The sequence below is a fragment of the Herpailurus yagouaroundi genome, unplaced genomic scaffold, assembly GCF_014898765.1.
Source record: "Herpailurus yagouaroundi ecotype Mexico unplaced genomic scaffold, PumYag 100, whole genome shotgun sequence".
NCBI classification, from domain to species: domain Eukaryota; kingdom Metazoa; phylum Chordata; class Mammalia; order Carnivora; family Felidae; genus Herpailurus; species Herpailurus yagouaroundi.
The window spans coordinates 22,946,962-22,964,874 of record NW_024412391.1 but is presented as its reverse complement, the minus strand read 5'-3'; the positions used below and the strand labels follow the sequence as shown (position 1 = coordinate 22,964,874).

Below are 17,913 nucleotides of genomic sequence, written 5' to 3'. Positions count from 1 at the left end.
AGCATCACCAGGGCACGTGTCTCCTTCGCCACGGACACGCTGGGATGAGCCCCTGGGGCTTGCCCTCGGCCCACGCTGGGCCTCCCAGTTATTGGCGTTTTCACAACAGCCTACAAGGGCTGGCAGTTCCGCACTCTGGGCCAGGACTCGGTGCTGACTGTTGCCCTCAGTGTCAGCCCTTTTCGCCCGCTGGGGCGGTTTGCGGCCTCCTCTGCTTCTCTCTCGGTTCCGCTTCGAATTTTCCAAGCGCTTACTGTGCGCGCATCTCTGGTCTGAGACGCAGGACGCCATTCTAGGCCTCCTTAAACTTTGGAAAACATGAATGAACACCAATTTGCCCCTTAAATTCTCTTGCACTTAGAACCTACTGGGCAGAGGCCGAGGTCTGAGATTCCTCACTTGTGGTCTAGCACCCCGGGATCACACCTGTCTAGTTTCTGAGCCTCTGACCAACTCCATCCCCCAAAGGCACGTCTCCAGCTGCCTCCCCTCCCTCCGGCCGCTCCGGGGGCTGCTCGAGGCGAAGCCGGCCCTTTCTGGAGACCCGACAAGGTTTGCCCCTCCCCGTCTTCTCCTCTCCTCCCACTAGGCTGGCCCTATATATAACCCCGGAACCCTCCAGTCCACTGACACGCCGGGGGCGAGGCTGAAGATCCGCTGAGCTGGCTGTGATGCAGAAGGACCCTGAAACCACCGCGGGGACAATGGCTGGAGAATGGTGGTGCGCATTGGCAGAGGCAGGACTGCCACGATTTCTTTTGAATCCATTCCTCACAAAGAACTAGTTAGTATTGGCCACAACTTATTACCGGTCTCTAATTCTTACAACCACCCGCCTTATTAAGTCCTCATTTTACAGTGAGGTTCAGTGACTTGCCCAAGGACACAGAGCTCAGACGCGGGGAAGAGGCGTAGCTGTTAGGACTCAAAAGACTCAAACCCGGGCTTCTCTGGCCCCAAGGCCTTGCTTACTACGATCTCCAAGCGGTGTCCTGTGCACCTGTTTCTTGGTATTAAATCAGGGGTCTTCATTTGGGAACCACATCGAATTCTTCTTCTCTTCTCGGCACTACACTCTCACACTCCACTGCCTATTCCCTTAAAACAATCACATCTTGCACACGGACAAAGGGCGCGACTGACTGTCGGTCGTGACTTCTGGAACGCAGGCTCAGCGCTTTGCGCTCAGTCTCTATCCGCTTCTACTCCTCTAAGTATCCTTCTTCAGTGTCACAGAGAAGAGCAGATTAAGGCATCTCTGCACCCCATCCTTCAGTCAACGCTGGGGGAAAGCCTCACCCTTGGAAGGGGAAGGGGGAGCAACTGCCAGCCGCGCGCTTCGGGCACTGCGGGGTCTCAGCTCCTCTTCGCCTCCGCCCGGCTGCCCAGGCCCCTGGGCTCGACTCCGTCTGCAGCAAAGTACTGGAGCCAACTCAGACGTCCGCTTTCCCCGAAGGTTCCTGCCCGTCCAGCGAGCAGAGTTTGAAGGGGGAAAGGAGACCCGCTCTCCACCGCGCTCGCCGCATAGCACTGGGGCCGGGGGGTGAGTTAGGAGGACCCCAAGTAAAGATAGGACGAACACGGTCTTCCCGAACTCCCACAGACCAGGCCTCCAATTCCGCGCAAAACTAACGGGGGTGGGATGGGTCGAGGGCAGTCGGTGGGGGCTGGGCCTCGCGGCGAAGGCAGAGGCGCAGAGCGCGCGGGGGCCGATCTGCTTGCTCTTTGGGCGAGTGTTTACCCCGCCACCAGCGGCGCGTGAACATCTCTCAGGAACATCGATCTATCACCTCCCTTTAGGGACCCGGACCGGGAAATTTCCATTTTCTGTTTGGGGAGTAAAAAATAAAAGCGACCAGGCTCATGCTCGAATTTCCACGCTCAGGTCTTTCTACCAGACGCCAGGCGGGAGGGGATGGGAAGGCAGGCTCTGAGCTCCGGCTCGCGGGGATCCTGCCGACCGCCAGCGCGCTCGTCCCGCACGCCGGGCGCTGACCCCGCGTCTCCGCGCGTGTGCAGGGAGCGGGCAGGGAGGGTTGGGGGCTCGCGCCTCTCGGACTGCAGGAGGTCGCAGCAGGGAGGGGCTCCATGAGCAGCGATGGCCGAGTGACCTCCTTCCCACCAAGCGCACCTTCCCGGAGCTCAGGGACCCGAAGTCTTCGCGGGCGAAGGAGGGCGGCGCTAGGCCAGGCCGGGCTATGACCGTGGGGGGCGGGGTGGGTGCCCCGAGACACTTTGCACGGGCGCTTACTGCAAAAGTAGCAGGAAGTCCTTTCTGCAGAGCGAGGGACAATGAACAAGAACTACGGGGAATTCAGGTGGAAAAACCCGTGAATGCAAGAACGACCCACAGCTGGAGCTGAGAGGTTTACGTTAAGCTCTGTGTGGTTCTTTCCCTTTCCGGGAAAAGGCATTATTATTTTTTTCTCCATGCGTTCGGAGAAACTTTCCTTTTAGACGTGTTATTTAACAGATCCATTCCAGCTGGATATTGGACTGCATTAGTTATTTTCTCCTGCAACACTCACCAAACTGCCCCCAAAACGCACTTTTTGGCCCTTGCCCAAAACCATTTAGGAGGATAGGACTATTTCTTTGAGTTAAAAATGATTTTCACTTCAAAAATTTTGTTAAAACTTGTTCGTCTTTCAATTAAATTCCTTTAAATGAAATAATGCTTTTTTAAAAAATAGTAACACTTGGCTTCCTTTAATAGACAGATGCTTGGGTATTCACCCTAACAGTTACACACACCGATGAACAATTATTAAGTCGTCTCAAGCAATTTGCAGTTATGTTGGAGAGAATTTCTGGGCAAAAACCCAAAAGTGGTATTTCATTCTCTTTCAGTTACTTTATAGATTTCTCTTCTACGCCTCTTTGTGGCTAAAAGGTTAGTCCACATAGTCATCATAAACTTCTGAGCATCCCCACTACCTGCCTTTGGCTCTGCTGTTCTCCCTGTGGAAGCCACTGAAGGTTGGAGTGGGGAGTAGAGCTTTTAGAAATCTCCTGAGTACAGAAGGGAAGGCGCAGAGAACCCGCAAATCTAGAGAGAAGCTACAAGAGGCTGACCAGCCAAGAGAGCCAGCGGGCAGGTGAACTAGATCAGCAGGAAGGAAGATCCGCCTGGCCCCAAGGGCTTTCCCCTGCATCTGAATTGGATCAGCTAGATATTTCCTTTCATAGGGCTGGAGGGGGGCGAAGGGATCAGTCATCCATCATTCATACTTCAGGACAATATGGGCCAATTACTTAGAGATGAGCTGAATCAAAGACCCAGACATTTAGAAGAAAACAAGGGTGGGTAATTTGCAAGTAGCCAGCCATTTGAGCTGTGCGGCAGCAACCGTGGAGAGGGTACCACCGAGGAGTTTAGGGTGGCACAACTGGACACGTAGGGGCCCAAAGAGAGGATGATAGTGGATGTGAAGGTGAAGACAGGGAAAGAGAACATTTCATGAAAAACTGACTTTCCACAACACCGAGTGGGTAGAGTTAGTTTGTAATCCAGGAAAGGGGAAGACATCTACTTTCATGTTTGTCCTGTATCGTAGGGTGTCTTACCCCCAGGACCCAGATTTGAGCCCAAACCAGTAGTATATGATAACTGAATTAAATGGATTTTTGTGGGCTAGTCCAGCTACTGAGACACCATTAATAACAACACAGGAGAATGAATTTGGAGGTCTAAGAAGTCGGTTTCACATCCAAAATTCCAGAACTACAGTTTACATAAATTCAGGGATACCTCTGCTTATTCTGCATTAACTTACCTCATTTAAAGATTATTTATGAATGGATGTAGTAGCACAATATGGATTTTAGGAAAAAATACAAAATTAAAACTCACAGAGAAATCACAAAGTTATAACGCTATTATTTTTCAAAATTATAGCAAGAAAATATTTTGGAAGAAGATATAATAGTTAACTAACCTGTCAATTGCTAGTTAAATTACCAGCATTCCTAGTATTACTCTTTATTAGTTAACACTGCTAATGTTAATAACACATATGAGTATGTAGTCAACATTACCTTTGCTATGGAAATAGACTGTCGGAGTAACTTACTCTTTTAACAAATGTGTGTGCCTTCTAGGTGCAAAAGCACTGTTGATATCTTTTACTCATTTGATTGTAAACAAACAAAAACACAAAAACACAGAGACAAATTGTTGGGGCTTTCATAATACTGCAAACATTTTTTTTTTTTTTTTACTGCATTTAATTTACACAAGTCTAATAAATACAGGAGTGGTTTCGACCAAAGAGATTTTTATTGCCTGCAAGCTGTTACACTTAGAAGTAGGAGAATATGGTATGTTGAAGGCAGCACATTTACTTCCTTACACTTTGGGATTTTTTCTTACGCTTGAAAGAAGGAATGTTCAGAATAAAACAAGACACAAGCTGATGGGTAATCTAGTCTATATTTGGGTTTGGCAGTCCTTGAAGCCTGCAGATGAACTCAGAATACTAAGAACAGAGGTTAAAGTTTTTACACACATCACAACAATGGCAAATTAACTACAAAAAAAAAAAAAACCCCTCACACATAAATGATAAACTATTAAATACACACCACTTTAACAAGGGCACGATAGAGCTGGCACAGTGATCCAAGTAGCTTCTTCTCACAATGTCACATTATGAGAAATACATATCTCATTTCACACACAGGACACTACTTTGATGTAATTACAGACGGAAAAGTCAAATCTTCCAAAAAAACCAAAAAGTTATGTTCCAATCACAAAGCCAAAGCTCATTTTAGGTCAAACTACACAAAAGAGACTCATCTTTAAAAATCCCCCAAACCAAGAAACTTGCCATTTTCCCCTTTAACTCTGCTTCCAGGTTCACTCTTTACAATGTGGAGTGAAATACAAGCATTTTTTATTTGGTCCAAACAATCAATGTAATTACAAGGACAGGGTACAAAATAATGTCAAGGTCCTCCTTCCTCCCACAGAGCTGGGAGTTATTAGCCTTCTTCTTCATCACTGTCTTTCATGGTGATGCCCTGAAGTCCTCCTCCTTCCGAGACGGAGGCTGTAGCCTCCTCGACTGTTAAACGTCTGTGCAGAGTATCGTAGGTCTTACTGTTCAGTGTGCCTTCTAACACACCCTGAAGTCGGAAGTCCCTATAGGTTTTCTGGAAGAAGAAGAAAGACTTTGCTTAGATAGCTCACGAATTGTATGGATGGACGTCCGTATGTATCCTCAGTTAGCATTTCAAAAATAATGTGGGACAATTCACTAATGGACTCAGATTGTAGCTGCCCATGTCAATCAACCTGTTGGTATATTTCTGGGGAGAAAAAGAAATGAGACCTCGGATCCTGCTTTTCAAAGTAGAATCACTCTGAATAGATCAAAATGTTCTGACAGATGACAAGTGAAAAATATTGCTAATGGCACACACTTTGCTATTTGAATAGCTTGCGACAAGGTAAAATGATAGGCACTTATGTACATTTTTAAATGAAGGAATTCTTAGTTTTTCAGTTGACATGTCTTTCCTTTAATACTGAAAAACACATTTTATGCAATGTATTGGCTTTTGGGGGGAAGTGTGGAGGGAGATAATTAATCCTATTATCAGTAAAAGAAGTTTGCATTTTCAGCATTTGTGAATTACAACATTTATTTATATGTACCACCGGTTAAAAATTTGTGTACACCCAGAAGTCTGGATGAATTCTGCCCTTTCCTTTTGAAATTCCCTTGGAATGTGAAGTGTCAAAATTCTGGTAGAAAGCTTCCACAGATGATAAATACAACATGTATTTATATTTTCTGTGAAAAGCCTATTATTTGATGTATTATATGTCAAAAATAGAACAAACGTCATGTTAATGTTTATAACATGAATCCTAAGAACAATGACAGGAACAACAGAATTCTGGGTTCTGTGGCACTTAGGATATGTCACCTAGAAAGCATCGCTTATTTCACTGATCCCCTTATGTGCAATTTTCCTCATATAAGATTTTTTTCTGAGACTAAACAGGACTGGAATTTTATTTATTTATTTTTTTAAATTGTGGGAAAAATCTAGAATTAGTTCAGTGTGGAAACAAAACACAAATGAAGATATCCCATTGTGTAGAGTCACTTCTAAGGCTGTTTTTAATGCTAAATATCTTTCCAGATTTTGTTTACTGTCCTGTGTTAGATTTAGAATATTAAACATTCAGATTTTAATGGACTGGCCTCAAGTATCAGTATCAACATGCCACCATTGTTCTAAATGTTTCTAGTAGGTACTTTTGTTGTTGTCTGCTTTACACTTACTAGATGAAAAAAGTCAAGTAAGAAGGAATGTTGTACTTTCTGGCCCAATATTACAACTCCAATAGCTGGACATTAACATGAAGGCATGCTTGATTTCGTTCAACAGAATATATGGAAGGAAACTTTTAATATTCACACAGTTTCATTGAAGGTACTTATTCATATCAGGTAGGAAATGCTGATGAATAGCACCTTAATCCCCTTGATATACACACCTGGTTTACTAACAGATTTCGGGGAAGGAGCAAAATCATTACAAGGTTGTGGGGGCCATTGGTATTTTCACATTTTATTTTCCTGTCTTTTTTAATCTGATGTATGCCCCACAGTATCATTACAAGTTTCAGAAGCGATATGCCAAAAGCAAATATGGAGGGTGAATAATTTTTTTCTCATTTGGATCATTACTTGTTATAAATAAAATTCATATTTGAAAAGTCTACCACCTGTCCAAAAATAAACTGAACTGTGAGAAATGCTGTGCAGTATCAGAGGTATCTTAACAGCCCATAAAAATTTGATTCAGAGAGTGGTTTCTTAAATGATCAAAACTATTTTTACTTACATTTTAATATTTTAAGATACTTACACCCCACTATCCTCATATTCTCTTTCTAAGGTGTTAATCTCATTATTACTAAGGTGGCACTCTCTTACACCAAAACCTCTGGTAATTTGCATCAAAACACATGGGAATGGCTCTGAAGGGTAAGTTTTATCTAGAAAATCTGGTAACTAATATACACAGTAGTATTACCCCAGAGATGTGTTCAAGACTGTAACTGTTTAATAGTTTGATTAAAACTATGTCAAGTACACAAATTACTCATGTACCTGACATGAAATATTGCATAATGCATCTGATATGAAATATTGTTCCGTTAACAATTATATGCTGAGTTTATAAGTCCCGCTTTTTTGTTTTATTAGAATTGACTTTTCTTAGACTTAGCTTAATTGTCAGTAAGTTGGCCAGGACAGATTTGTGTTGTAGATCTGCAGTCCTGAAGGCTTTCTAATTTATGTGTAATTAAGACTCTCCTGCCTTATTTTATCACCAAGCAACAGGTAGTTAGGGGAGCTGCAGGACAGGTATCCTTGTGATCTCTCTCTCTTTCGAATTCATAAAATATTATTGGCCCTTGGACATCCTCTGCTTAGTTCTTATTTAAGACAAGGGCCTGCCATGGGGTGCTGTTCACTTGTCTTCCTGTCTCCTAGTAAGAGCAGCTGATCTACGTTAACTGCTTTTAAATGTCATAGGGCCACTCAGGAGAACACAAATCCATCTGCCACTTTGATTGTTTGAGGATTCTGTTTCTCCCCTTCCTTCAATAAATCATTCCGATGTTAAAACTGCAAATAATTTCATAGCCCTAAACTCTCTGTGAATCTGTTAGTGGAATTTGTTTTTTTCTCAGCGAGTGACATGAATGAACTGATTAGTATCTAAGTGTCTTTGTGGGCCAAAGTTGGCTGTAATATACATCTTGGTGGCATCTGGGTCTCCAGTGGGCAGAGAAGAATGACTATGCCTGTAGAGTAAAAAAAAAACCAAACAAATAGCAGTTTGGCTCCTTGGTAGAATGCACTACTCTGTAGTAACATGCTGGCTAGCACCGGGAGATGTGGACGGAAGGAAAGCCTACTCAGGGGCCTTCACAATTGTATACATGTGCTTTTATACTTATTATTATTTTTTATTTTAGAGAGAGAGAGCATGCAGGCATGCAAGTGGACAGGGGCGCGGCAGAGGGAGAGGGAGAGGGAGAGGGAGAGAGAATCTTAAGCAGGCTCCATGCTGTGGAGCCTGACATGGGACTCGATCTAATGACCGTAAGATCATGACCTGAGCCAAAAGCCAGAGTTGGACACTTAACCGACTGAGCCACCCAGGCACCCTGTATACATGTGCTATTTAATAGCTTCTTAAATTCACTGAAAAATGAACATTACAAATATAACCATATAGGTTCTGAAGAATTATGAATCTATGTACGAAACTGGTTAAAGTCTGTTTATACTCAAAGTAGGAAACAATCAAAACATTAAATTATTAATTCATCCTGATTTTCTTTGTGAAAATAATAATTTTTAATTATTACATAAAGCTCTACAATTTGATTAAATGTATCAGCCAAAGAAAGCATTGGCTGAGTCTGGGGACCTGCTTGTGAAAAACAAAGCATGGAAAGTCGAATATATTCATGAAATTTATTTCCATATTTATCAGTCTTGACTGTTGGTAGCCGTAATGAAGAATATGTTAAACTAAGATAAATTGATTGGTGTAGAGTACAATGGAAATGCCACCGCATAATTCGTGACATTATCATTTTATTCTGCTAAAATATTCATTGGTGTTTGATCTTTAATTGTAATGACATGTGTGAATATGAGAAGAGGAAGAACTTTGAAAGATGATGGGCTAATAAATAGATATTTTTACTCTAAAAACAAAGTAGAGAGCTTAACAATCCAGCCAAAAATGCCCATCAGGTGAATACGTAATTTCTGACATCTTGAATGCAATAGATGTTAACTTGAAAATATGACTGATTGTAAGGTAAGCAGCTAATCCCAGTATTAGTCACAGTACAGACTGCAACCTCAACATACACATATATGTAGAAGGTATACACAGATTCTGATTCTCTTTTATGAAAAACAAACTTCATTTGAAAGCTCTCCAAGTCACATTAATAGAACAAGAAAGAAACACTGCAGAATCGAAGGCAAATATGAACGTATTATTGTGCACTTTCGGTTTCTTTGTAAAACAAATAACACCTGGTAAGAAGTGTTCTGGACCAAAGTTATTTTTCCCATTGAAATGTCATGTTCAGAGGTATTAAAAATTAGTGGGCGGCTATAATTTTACTTGTTCTTTATGACTAATCATGATTGCTATTACTGTGACATTATAGGTCTGGTTCTATGTTCCGGTAGATTTGCCAATTCCTCACTTTAGAACAGAACTTTCCTATTTATGGGTCTTTCTAATTTGTGATAACCTGTGTGTCTATGGCACAAAATAATTTGTATTCTAATTAGACTACAGGAACCTAGAGAATGATGGAAAATATTTTAATGTGGTTAAAACTTAATGATGTAATGCAATAGTTCCTCTCAAACTTTAACATCGGAATCACCTGGAGGACTTGTTAATATATAAATTGCTGGGCCCCAGAATCAGAGTTTCTGACTCAGCAGGTCTGGGGTAGGGCCCAATAATGTGTATGCCTAATGAGTTCCCAGGTGATGCTGATATAAGTCAGAAATGACACTTTGAGAACTACTGTGTGTCGCATATGCACATACATACACATAAATATAAACATGCATATTTGTGCCTATATACACACACACAAATATATATATATATATATATTGCATTTGACAAGTGGCACTAAAATGGAAGGTCATCTTTTCAAAAGAACAGCTGATTCTCAATAGCTTAGAGTTATGTTTTTAGTCATTAAGTGGGATTTGTCTCAATTTTAGGAAAAAGTTACACTTGGAGGAAATTTTGTGTTTCCATTAGAATTACGGAGCATGAAAAATCATGTTAAATAATTATAAATATTAATAAAATCACGTTAAGTAAATAAATAAATATACTCAATAAATATAATACTTGTGTTATTACCTTTTCTTTTGAAGAGCAAAAGACAAAATGGCCTTAAGGGATGTGACACCTGTTGTTGGTTGGGATGTTCCCCAACACTCAAACTGATCATCTCTTACATGTCAGATGGGGCATGCTTCTAAAGAAGTTAGGCAGTGACAATGTTACTTTTGTGTCAGGATATGACAAAATAACGGACACTCTCCTTATGCTGTGGGCCAATACAATTCCAAAGCCCTCATGGAGCACCTGGGTGGCTCAGTTGGTTAAGCACCAACTCCTGATTTCAGTTCAGGTTATGATCTCATGGTTGGTGAGATCAAGCCCGGCTGTGGGCTCTATGCTGACAGTGTGGAGCCTGCTTGGGATTCTCTCTCCCTCTCTCTCTTCCCCTCCCCAGCTTGCACATGAGTACATGCATGTGCGCACGTTCAAAAAAAAAAAAAAGTCCTCATAATAATAATATGCGATCCTAATAAGCATGAAGCAAATGTATCAGGAGGAGAAAATATTTCTATACCTAAGAAAATGAAGACGAAATTACTGTGGACCTACTACAATCAGGTAAATGTGCCAGAGGCTTTGTGTACATTGTCTTAAAATTTCACTACTGATAAAATATCTTTTATTTATTAGTGCAGAAAAATTTACATTTACTTGATAATCTAACTGAAAATGGAAGTAAACAGTGGCATAGCACTGCTGAGAGTGATGTTTTTAAAGTACTTACATCCACTCAGGTGTGTCACATACAATTTTCTTGTATGTCAATATCTAGCCATTATTCTTTATAGCTTGGTGGGCAATTCACATCTCAACACATTTTGTTTACCTTCACAATCTTGATGAGCGTCTTCAGTTGGTAAATATGAAGCTGAAGGTCTAATCTATCAGCCAACCAGACACAAATGACTTTCATGGAACTGCTGTACCATTGCTGGAAAGAAGGATGGGGGCGGAGGGGAGGAGAACAGAAAAGAAAACAGCCTCTGCAGTATTCATGTAACAGATTCGGTAATGAGGGGGTAATGAAACACTCTGAAATGACCACAGATCAGCACTTGAAGTCAATAATGCTATAATTTCCTGTTAACAGAATTCTATGTTTTGCTAGAAAATCTGCTAAGTTGACCTACGCTGTTCTCTACATGAATTAACATTAGTCTTTCAGCTGTAACATATTCAAGGGAAACAGTGTTTTTGCACTTGCAGGCCTAGAGGCCTGCTTTGTAATTGGTAGGTAACAACGGGCACTAAATACATGGTATGGGACTGAATGGACTCCCAAACAGCAGGAAAAAGTAGGTAAATTACTTACAAAGGGAAATTTCTAATTAGCCCGTATGTTATGTAAAAATCAAAGAGTGGATTTATGCCATGACGCATGCAGTCAATACCTAGAAATAACGTTTTACAGAAGTGATGGTAAGACATCCTCAATCACACCTTTACCTAGTACCGTTAAGTATTTGCCAAGATGTTTTAAAACCACTGAAAATAAAGATGTGACGCCTGAGGAAGGAACGTTATTCAGGATGGAATCGTTGTGTCTATAAGAATAAAAAAGATGTCAGTTGACCAAATTATGAAAGGAAAGAACTGGTTTCATTTTACAAGTGTTTTTGGAGGGTTCATAGTTTTTCCTCTGTTTATTACCACTTTCTTGAGAGGGAAACTGAAATTCTTCTCCAATGTAATTTCCTGCTCCTGTATAATGTCTACGAGTATAGAAGAAGAAATTTGTTCCTGTTTTTTTGTTTTTGTTTTTGTGTTTTAAAGGCAATCTGCCATTAGTGGTGACATTTTAAGGGATTCAGCACTACACGCTAGAACTAGGTTTAGGTAGGACTGGAAAATTAATAATGCTACTCATTCAGATAACAGTAAGAAATCAATTTCAAAGCCCATTCAGCACTTAGGAAATAACAAGAGTTTCATGAGAAAAGGGATTTTGTGTCTTGTTTGTAAACACAAACATAGTGACACAATACATCATGTACGTGTGGTACATGTGTCTTGGGTATTCAAACACAGGAAAAAAATCATAAAAATATTTTTCTTCTGTATTAAAATGACAAATTCAATTTCTAAGAGTACCATCACATGTTACAAGTAAGTCTGAAATTCATCTGGATTCGTATTTATTAACCTTGTTCTGACAAAATTTGGTATAAGAAATGGTATTTTAAGCATAAATTAAACATGAATTAGTTTCACATTTCATTAGACTTATTTCTATTAATTCAATACACTGAACACACATGCATAAAATGAGATAAGGTAATTAAAATGAGTAACTGATTTACTAAATATTATATCACATGGATGAATGGAGGTTTCAGGTTTTTAAAATGTGAGATAGGCTAGGATCTAAAAAAAATATTATTCATGTACCCGACTTTGCTCTTTCCTAATGACTGCTTTCTTAATTTTCAGGACATTTTTGTAAAAGTATCAGAAATGAGATTTACAAAATAAGATACACTCCTAAATTCTTAAAAAAATAAACTGCTAATGAATTCAGTACTGCAGCTGACATATCAATTTCTACTGGTATTTAAATCCTAGACTTCCTTATTTCAAATTATTTATAGCCTCAACCTCTTGAATTCTATTTTAATACACATAAACACTCCCAGGTATTGGTGATATTGAATATGAGTACACTAAATTAAGACCCTCACCTCCACACCACTCTCCAGATAATTTGAAAGCTAAAATGTAGTCACAATGGTTGTAACTCTTAAATTATAGTCCTTTTGCAAGAGATAATATATTTTTTTTTGTTGGGGGAAACAAAAGATGATATATGGTCTAGCATAACATACTAGCTCATCTGTCAGACTATAAAGTTATTATATTTATTGTAAGTTGTATGAATTTGAGGGAAATGAAAATCCTTTCTTAAAATTACTCCCTATGCATCTTTAAGAAATCCTTACACAATTTAAAATTAATTTAACTCATTTTCCCATTACACATCAATGATACTTATGATTAAGTGATAATCAAAAGGGCATTTAATGTAACACAGAAATTTATTATTAACATAACTTCTTTAACACAATGCCAAAATTATAACTTTAGAGAAAAATAAGTTGGGAATCAAATGATCTGAAGTTAACTATAAAAAGAGAGAAAAAGAGAACCACTCTTAAGTAAAAAAAGCTTAAGCTACTTTACCATCATCTTAGCTTTAAAGGTAACCAAATTATAAGGAAAATTCTATACGAAAAATAATTCTATCAGCTACAAATGCCTATTTTTTGGTCTCCAAGTCAAGGCACTTTGAAGATTTTCAGCTAAAACAAACAAATAATAAAGAGAAAGCAGTACTTTTGCTCAGAGTTTATGTTGTTACTAAGAACAAGCTAACAACAAAAAACCCACTAGGACTGCTTCTTTCTTGTACGTGAGGAAATAGACACACGCGCGCACACACACACGCACACACACACACACACACACACGCGTACACGCACACACATGCACGCACTCCAAATAAATAAGCAAACAAACAAAACAACCAAACGGAAATCTCCAGCAGTTTCCTATTTCTGGTGCTGGAAGTGACATGTTCCTCTCTGGGGTGCTGCAATATGGTAGGTCCCATTTTCATATCTTGACAAAAAAGTCAAAGGTAGCTTGGCTGCATCTTCCCCCACCCCAAACAAAACCAACCCCTTAACATCACGAAGAAAAAAAACATTCAAAAAGGGTGAATGTCCAGTAAAGTGTGAATGTTAGAAAATGTCCTTTCATTTTGGAAAAGTTAATTTTATAAAACAATTGGGTGGACGATTCACTTTTCCCTTCAGGGGACGACAAGGAAGGGGCGCTGCGGTCTGCACTGAAGTCATGGGTATGGCATTACTGCTTCTTTCTTTGCTTTGGTCTACCTAGGAATAAAGCAGTAAGTGTATATTCTACATTTTTCCTACATCAATCCATGACAGCAGCCTACCACTTTAACAAAAAAATACGTCTTTTTTTTTTCTTTTTGTGGTTCATTCAACTCCTGTAAGGGCATGCATTACTCACTTCATTTTCTTGAGATATTTCTTTTAAAGCAAAAATAAAAGAAAAGGAAAGGCTAGGGTTGACTCTGTGAGACCCCTGTATTTATTCACACTTATTGTGCATGACTGTAGACTGGTAAATCATATTAGCAGCCCGTCTCCCCATCAAGCTGCTACTTGCTTTCCAGCCCTGGGAAGGTTCAACAAATCAACAGGAGCACGGAAAACAGAACATCAGTCTAATCTAGTGTTTAAGGTGAAGTTTTCAAACCCAATCTAAGAAGATCTTTAGAGCAAGCAACAAGCTGAAGGGCTCAGAAGGTGGTATTGACAATGAAAGATTGTTGAAATATTGAGAAGCGCAGCACTTGTGCATTTTTAATAACAAGAGGGTCAACAAGGACACAGCTCCCTCAGTGCCAGGAGTTGCCACTGACTATGGAAATTGCCACACCAGGGCTATAAATGCTTGCAGTTCATCAGCTTTCTTAAACAGTTCATCAGCTTTCTTAAACACCCTGAACCCCCTCAGTGGACCTTTAGTCTTGAATTAACAAACCAAAGCAATGAAAGAGGGTGCAGTCTGAATGGCTGGCATTGATCCCCAACTGTGTCAGCACTGCTACAGGCCCTGAAAAACTCTCTCCATTGTCAATAGAAATTGACAAACCTCCTCTCCTAAATAGTGCAGCTGAGCCGGGCGGGATCCACGCAGCTGTAAAGGGCTCTGCTCTTGGGGCCGGGGAGCACTAACAATGGAACAAGCATGAGCTCTTTGTCAGTCCCAGACTCGGCAATTTTCTAACAAGGATTAAAGTTGTTTCTCCGCGGTGCTGGTGAAAAGAGATTTAGCAACATACCGTGCTTTCTTCATGCAAGTTAAAGAGAAGTAGTTAAGGAATTTCATTATTCTGTTGACTAGTGGAAATATAAAACAAATATATTAAATATGCAAACTCCCTTTTCTGCCTAATTTATAACATTTTGGAGGATGATTCAATTAAATGTAACACTTATTGCCTGGAAACAAGCACTTCACATTTATTTTGGAAGTTTTATTTTCAAAAAGTCCAGCTGCTGGCCACCTGGAATGAGGTCTCAATACATACTAATGCACAATGCCTTTAGACCCTCTGTGGCTGATATTCCTAAATCTGAACCACAAGACCACATAGGGTGTATATATCACGGCTGCTTCGAGCAAATGATTTCTGTCAGAATGTGGCTTCTGATGATGATGGCAAGGCAAAAATAGCTGCTTTGCTGGGGAACAAATCTGTGATATATTTTCTGCTTAAGTGTTTAGCTTTTTATTGATTATGAATTGGTACAACTAGTTGATATATTTTCATTCTTCTCCAGCTAGGCTCAGCTCAATAGGTGAACAACAGGGAAAAAAAAAAAAAAAAAAAAAAAAGAAAGCCAACAGTTTTTAGTGCACTAAGATATGGAACGGCTAAATTTCCAGTGTGTATGTATTTCTTCATTTATTTCAGGGGAAGCTGTCGGTTTTATAAGTGTTGAGTCACCAAGTTCAACCACAATACCATCTAGAAAATACCATTTTAGGAAATAGGTACCTTTTAAATGCCAAGTTGAATTGAATAAAATAACAAATGATATTTTTTAAATGCTGAAGGTTTTGGTAAGTTGATAAATATAAGGCATTCTTTAGTATCATTTTGTAGCTTTGGAGAGCAACAAAATATTTAGAAACATTAATGCCCCACTAAATATAAATGCTTCACTGTACATTGAGTGTCTCTTTTGTGAACACTGAGTCTATTTAACAGAACTAAATTCATGGCCAGTCACTTCCCATTTCCAAACACTGAAGTACACATTTTATATTTATGGTAAATTTGAAACAGTAACACCAACACTTCCCTCCTCTATATGAGGCATCCCACTGAAACGATGCTATGCGGTTCCACAAAACAGACCCCTGAAACACCAGCATCTATAAAGTTTTAAGTGCAGATTTTTTGTTGGCTTGGAATAGGAGCGAGGGCAACATTTTGGGAAAACTGAAACCAGTCTCTTATGGTTAAAAATACAGAAGTGTTCAACCCACCCTATACCTATCAAGCCTCCCAGCTAGACCCAGAACTATTCGTGGGGGAAAAATAGAGGCTTGGGTCTGAACGCGGAAGCAGAGGGCTGGCTGTCAACACAGCACACAGAAGCTGAGAGGGGAAAAGGGCCAGCACCTTCTATGCTCTGTCTGCCTGACTGAGCTGGTCAGGATTTCCTCTGTCTCAGTCTTCTCATCTGTAATATGAAGGGTAGAGTCTGTGAACCTGGCTTTTAAATAAGAAGATTCTGATGTTCTCCCAAAATACTATGATATTAGAGTTGATCGTCAGGATAAAGGGCATGATTAGAACCAATACAGCCTGTGATTCTTGTAAAAAATGAACTGCGGGGAAAAGCCAAATTATCACACTTTTTCTTTCTACATGGTGCTAAAATACAGCTTTGTTCTTCAAAAGAAAAAAAAATGCAAGCCTAGAGCTCCAGAACTTTCTATCACCTGTTATTTTGTTTGTTATTAACTTACTCATTTTGGCCTTTTAACAAAGTGCAAATACATTATAAACAGGAAAAGTGTAATGAGGAGTGAATGAGATTTCTCAAGAACTGTGAGGTACGGTTACTCATTTCTATTCTTTTATGAATTCGGATTATAAAGCCATCTGATTTTTTAAGTTCTCCCTGGGAAATTTAACGCATCAGTTAAAATTTCATTTACTTCTGAGAACAACCTTAATGAGATGGCTGTTATTTTTCCTATTTTGCGTATGCGGAAACTGAGCTTACATAGGTAGGAAACGGAGTTTAGATTAAGCGTGTTACTTGGATTTATACAACAGGTATGCATGGCAAGGTTAGATTTATATCTTATCTATATGGATACATGATTCAGAGTCTGTACTCATGACTGCTAGGTTATTCCAGTCCCTTCTAGAAAACAGTCTGTTCTGTCAATAAAATCTCTGATTCTTTAAGGGCAGTTTGCTGCTTCCAGCAGACAACAAAGAAAACAACCTCTACCCTTCCTGGGGGTTCCTGATCGTTACTGTAATACAGGACTGTGAAGTAAACAGGAAATGCTTATTAATTGTTTCAAATAAGTCTACCACACTTCCTTGCAAGTGAATGCAAGCTGTGTTTCCAAACACCAAAGATATGTTTAAACCTAATAATGTAATATGTAATGTAAATCAATTCTTTCAAGAACCACACTCCCTTAGGATAACCGACTAAGTGGTTCTTCTGCTATGCCTTTCCCACATGTCCCATTCTTAAGACTTTAAATAATCTCTATGTCCAATGTGGTGCTTGAACTCACCACCCAGAGATCAAGAGTTGCAGGAACTACTGACTGAGCCACGCAGGCACCCCACACCATGCCACCCTATTCTTAAGATGTTTTAAGGTGCCATACACCTTAATGCTTAGGAATACTGGGAAGGGTTTTTTTCCCCCACTATAACAAAACAAGGCAATGTAGGAAAAAAGATCCTTGGTTTATTCATAAAGGGACTTGATCTATATATGCAGCTTTTTTCATGTGTTTTTTTTTTTTTAAACAAAGAGCAGAGAAGCATTTGATTCATGTCATTTTTCTTCCATATTCAATAATAATCTGACATGCAGGGTGGTTTTCATTTTCTAGTCTATCAGGAAGTCTACAAAAGAGTTTATGAGCATTTTGATGCCTGTTAAGAAAATGTAAAAAGTGCTTATAACACGGAAAGATTGGCATAGAGTTGGTACCTAATAAATGTTTGTTGAATGCTGAAAAAACTTTCCTATTCTTGAAGTTCAATACTTTTCCCCCATACTATTTTTTTTTTTTTAATTTTGAGAGAGAAAGAGAGACAGAGAGTGCACACACAAGCAAGCAGGGGAAGGGCAGAGAGAGAGAGAGAGAGAGAGAGAGAGAGAGAGAGAGAGAGAGAGA

The 17,913-nt window shown here is 39.7% G+C and overlaps 1 protein-coding gene across 17 annotated transcripts in view; it reads right to left on the bottom strand.

Annotated features, from left to right (window-relative positions):
* Positions 1 to 4,172: 4,172 nt before the first annotated feature.
* Positions 4,173 to 17,913, bottom strand: part of CADPS2 (calcium dependent secretion activator 2) — a 555,001-nt gene continuing 541,260 nt past the window's right edge. For 13 of the 17 annotated variants that reach the window (XM_040472104.1, XM_040472105.1, XM_040472110.1 and 10 more), the window contains 2 exons: positions 10,760 to 10,864; positions 4,178 to 5,157 (listed from right to left, as the gene is read on the bottom strand). In XM_040472104.1, the coding sequence (XP_040328038.1) occupies positions 4,987 to 5,157; positions 10,760 to 10,864 (276 nt within the window). In that variant the 3' untranslated portion in view covers positions 4,178 to 4,986. Of the gene's footprint in view, positions 5,158 to 10,759; positions 10,865 to 17,913 lie in introns of all 17 variants that reach the window. The other 4 variants (XM_040472103.1, XM_040472100.1, XM_040472101.1 and 1 more) reach the window with 2 other exon arrangements.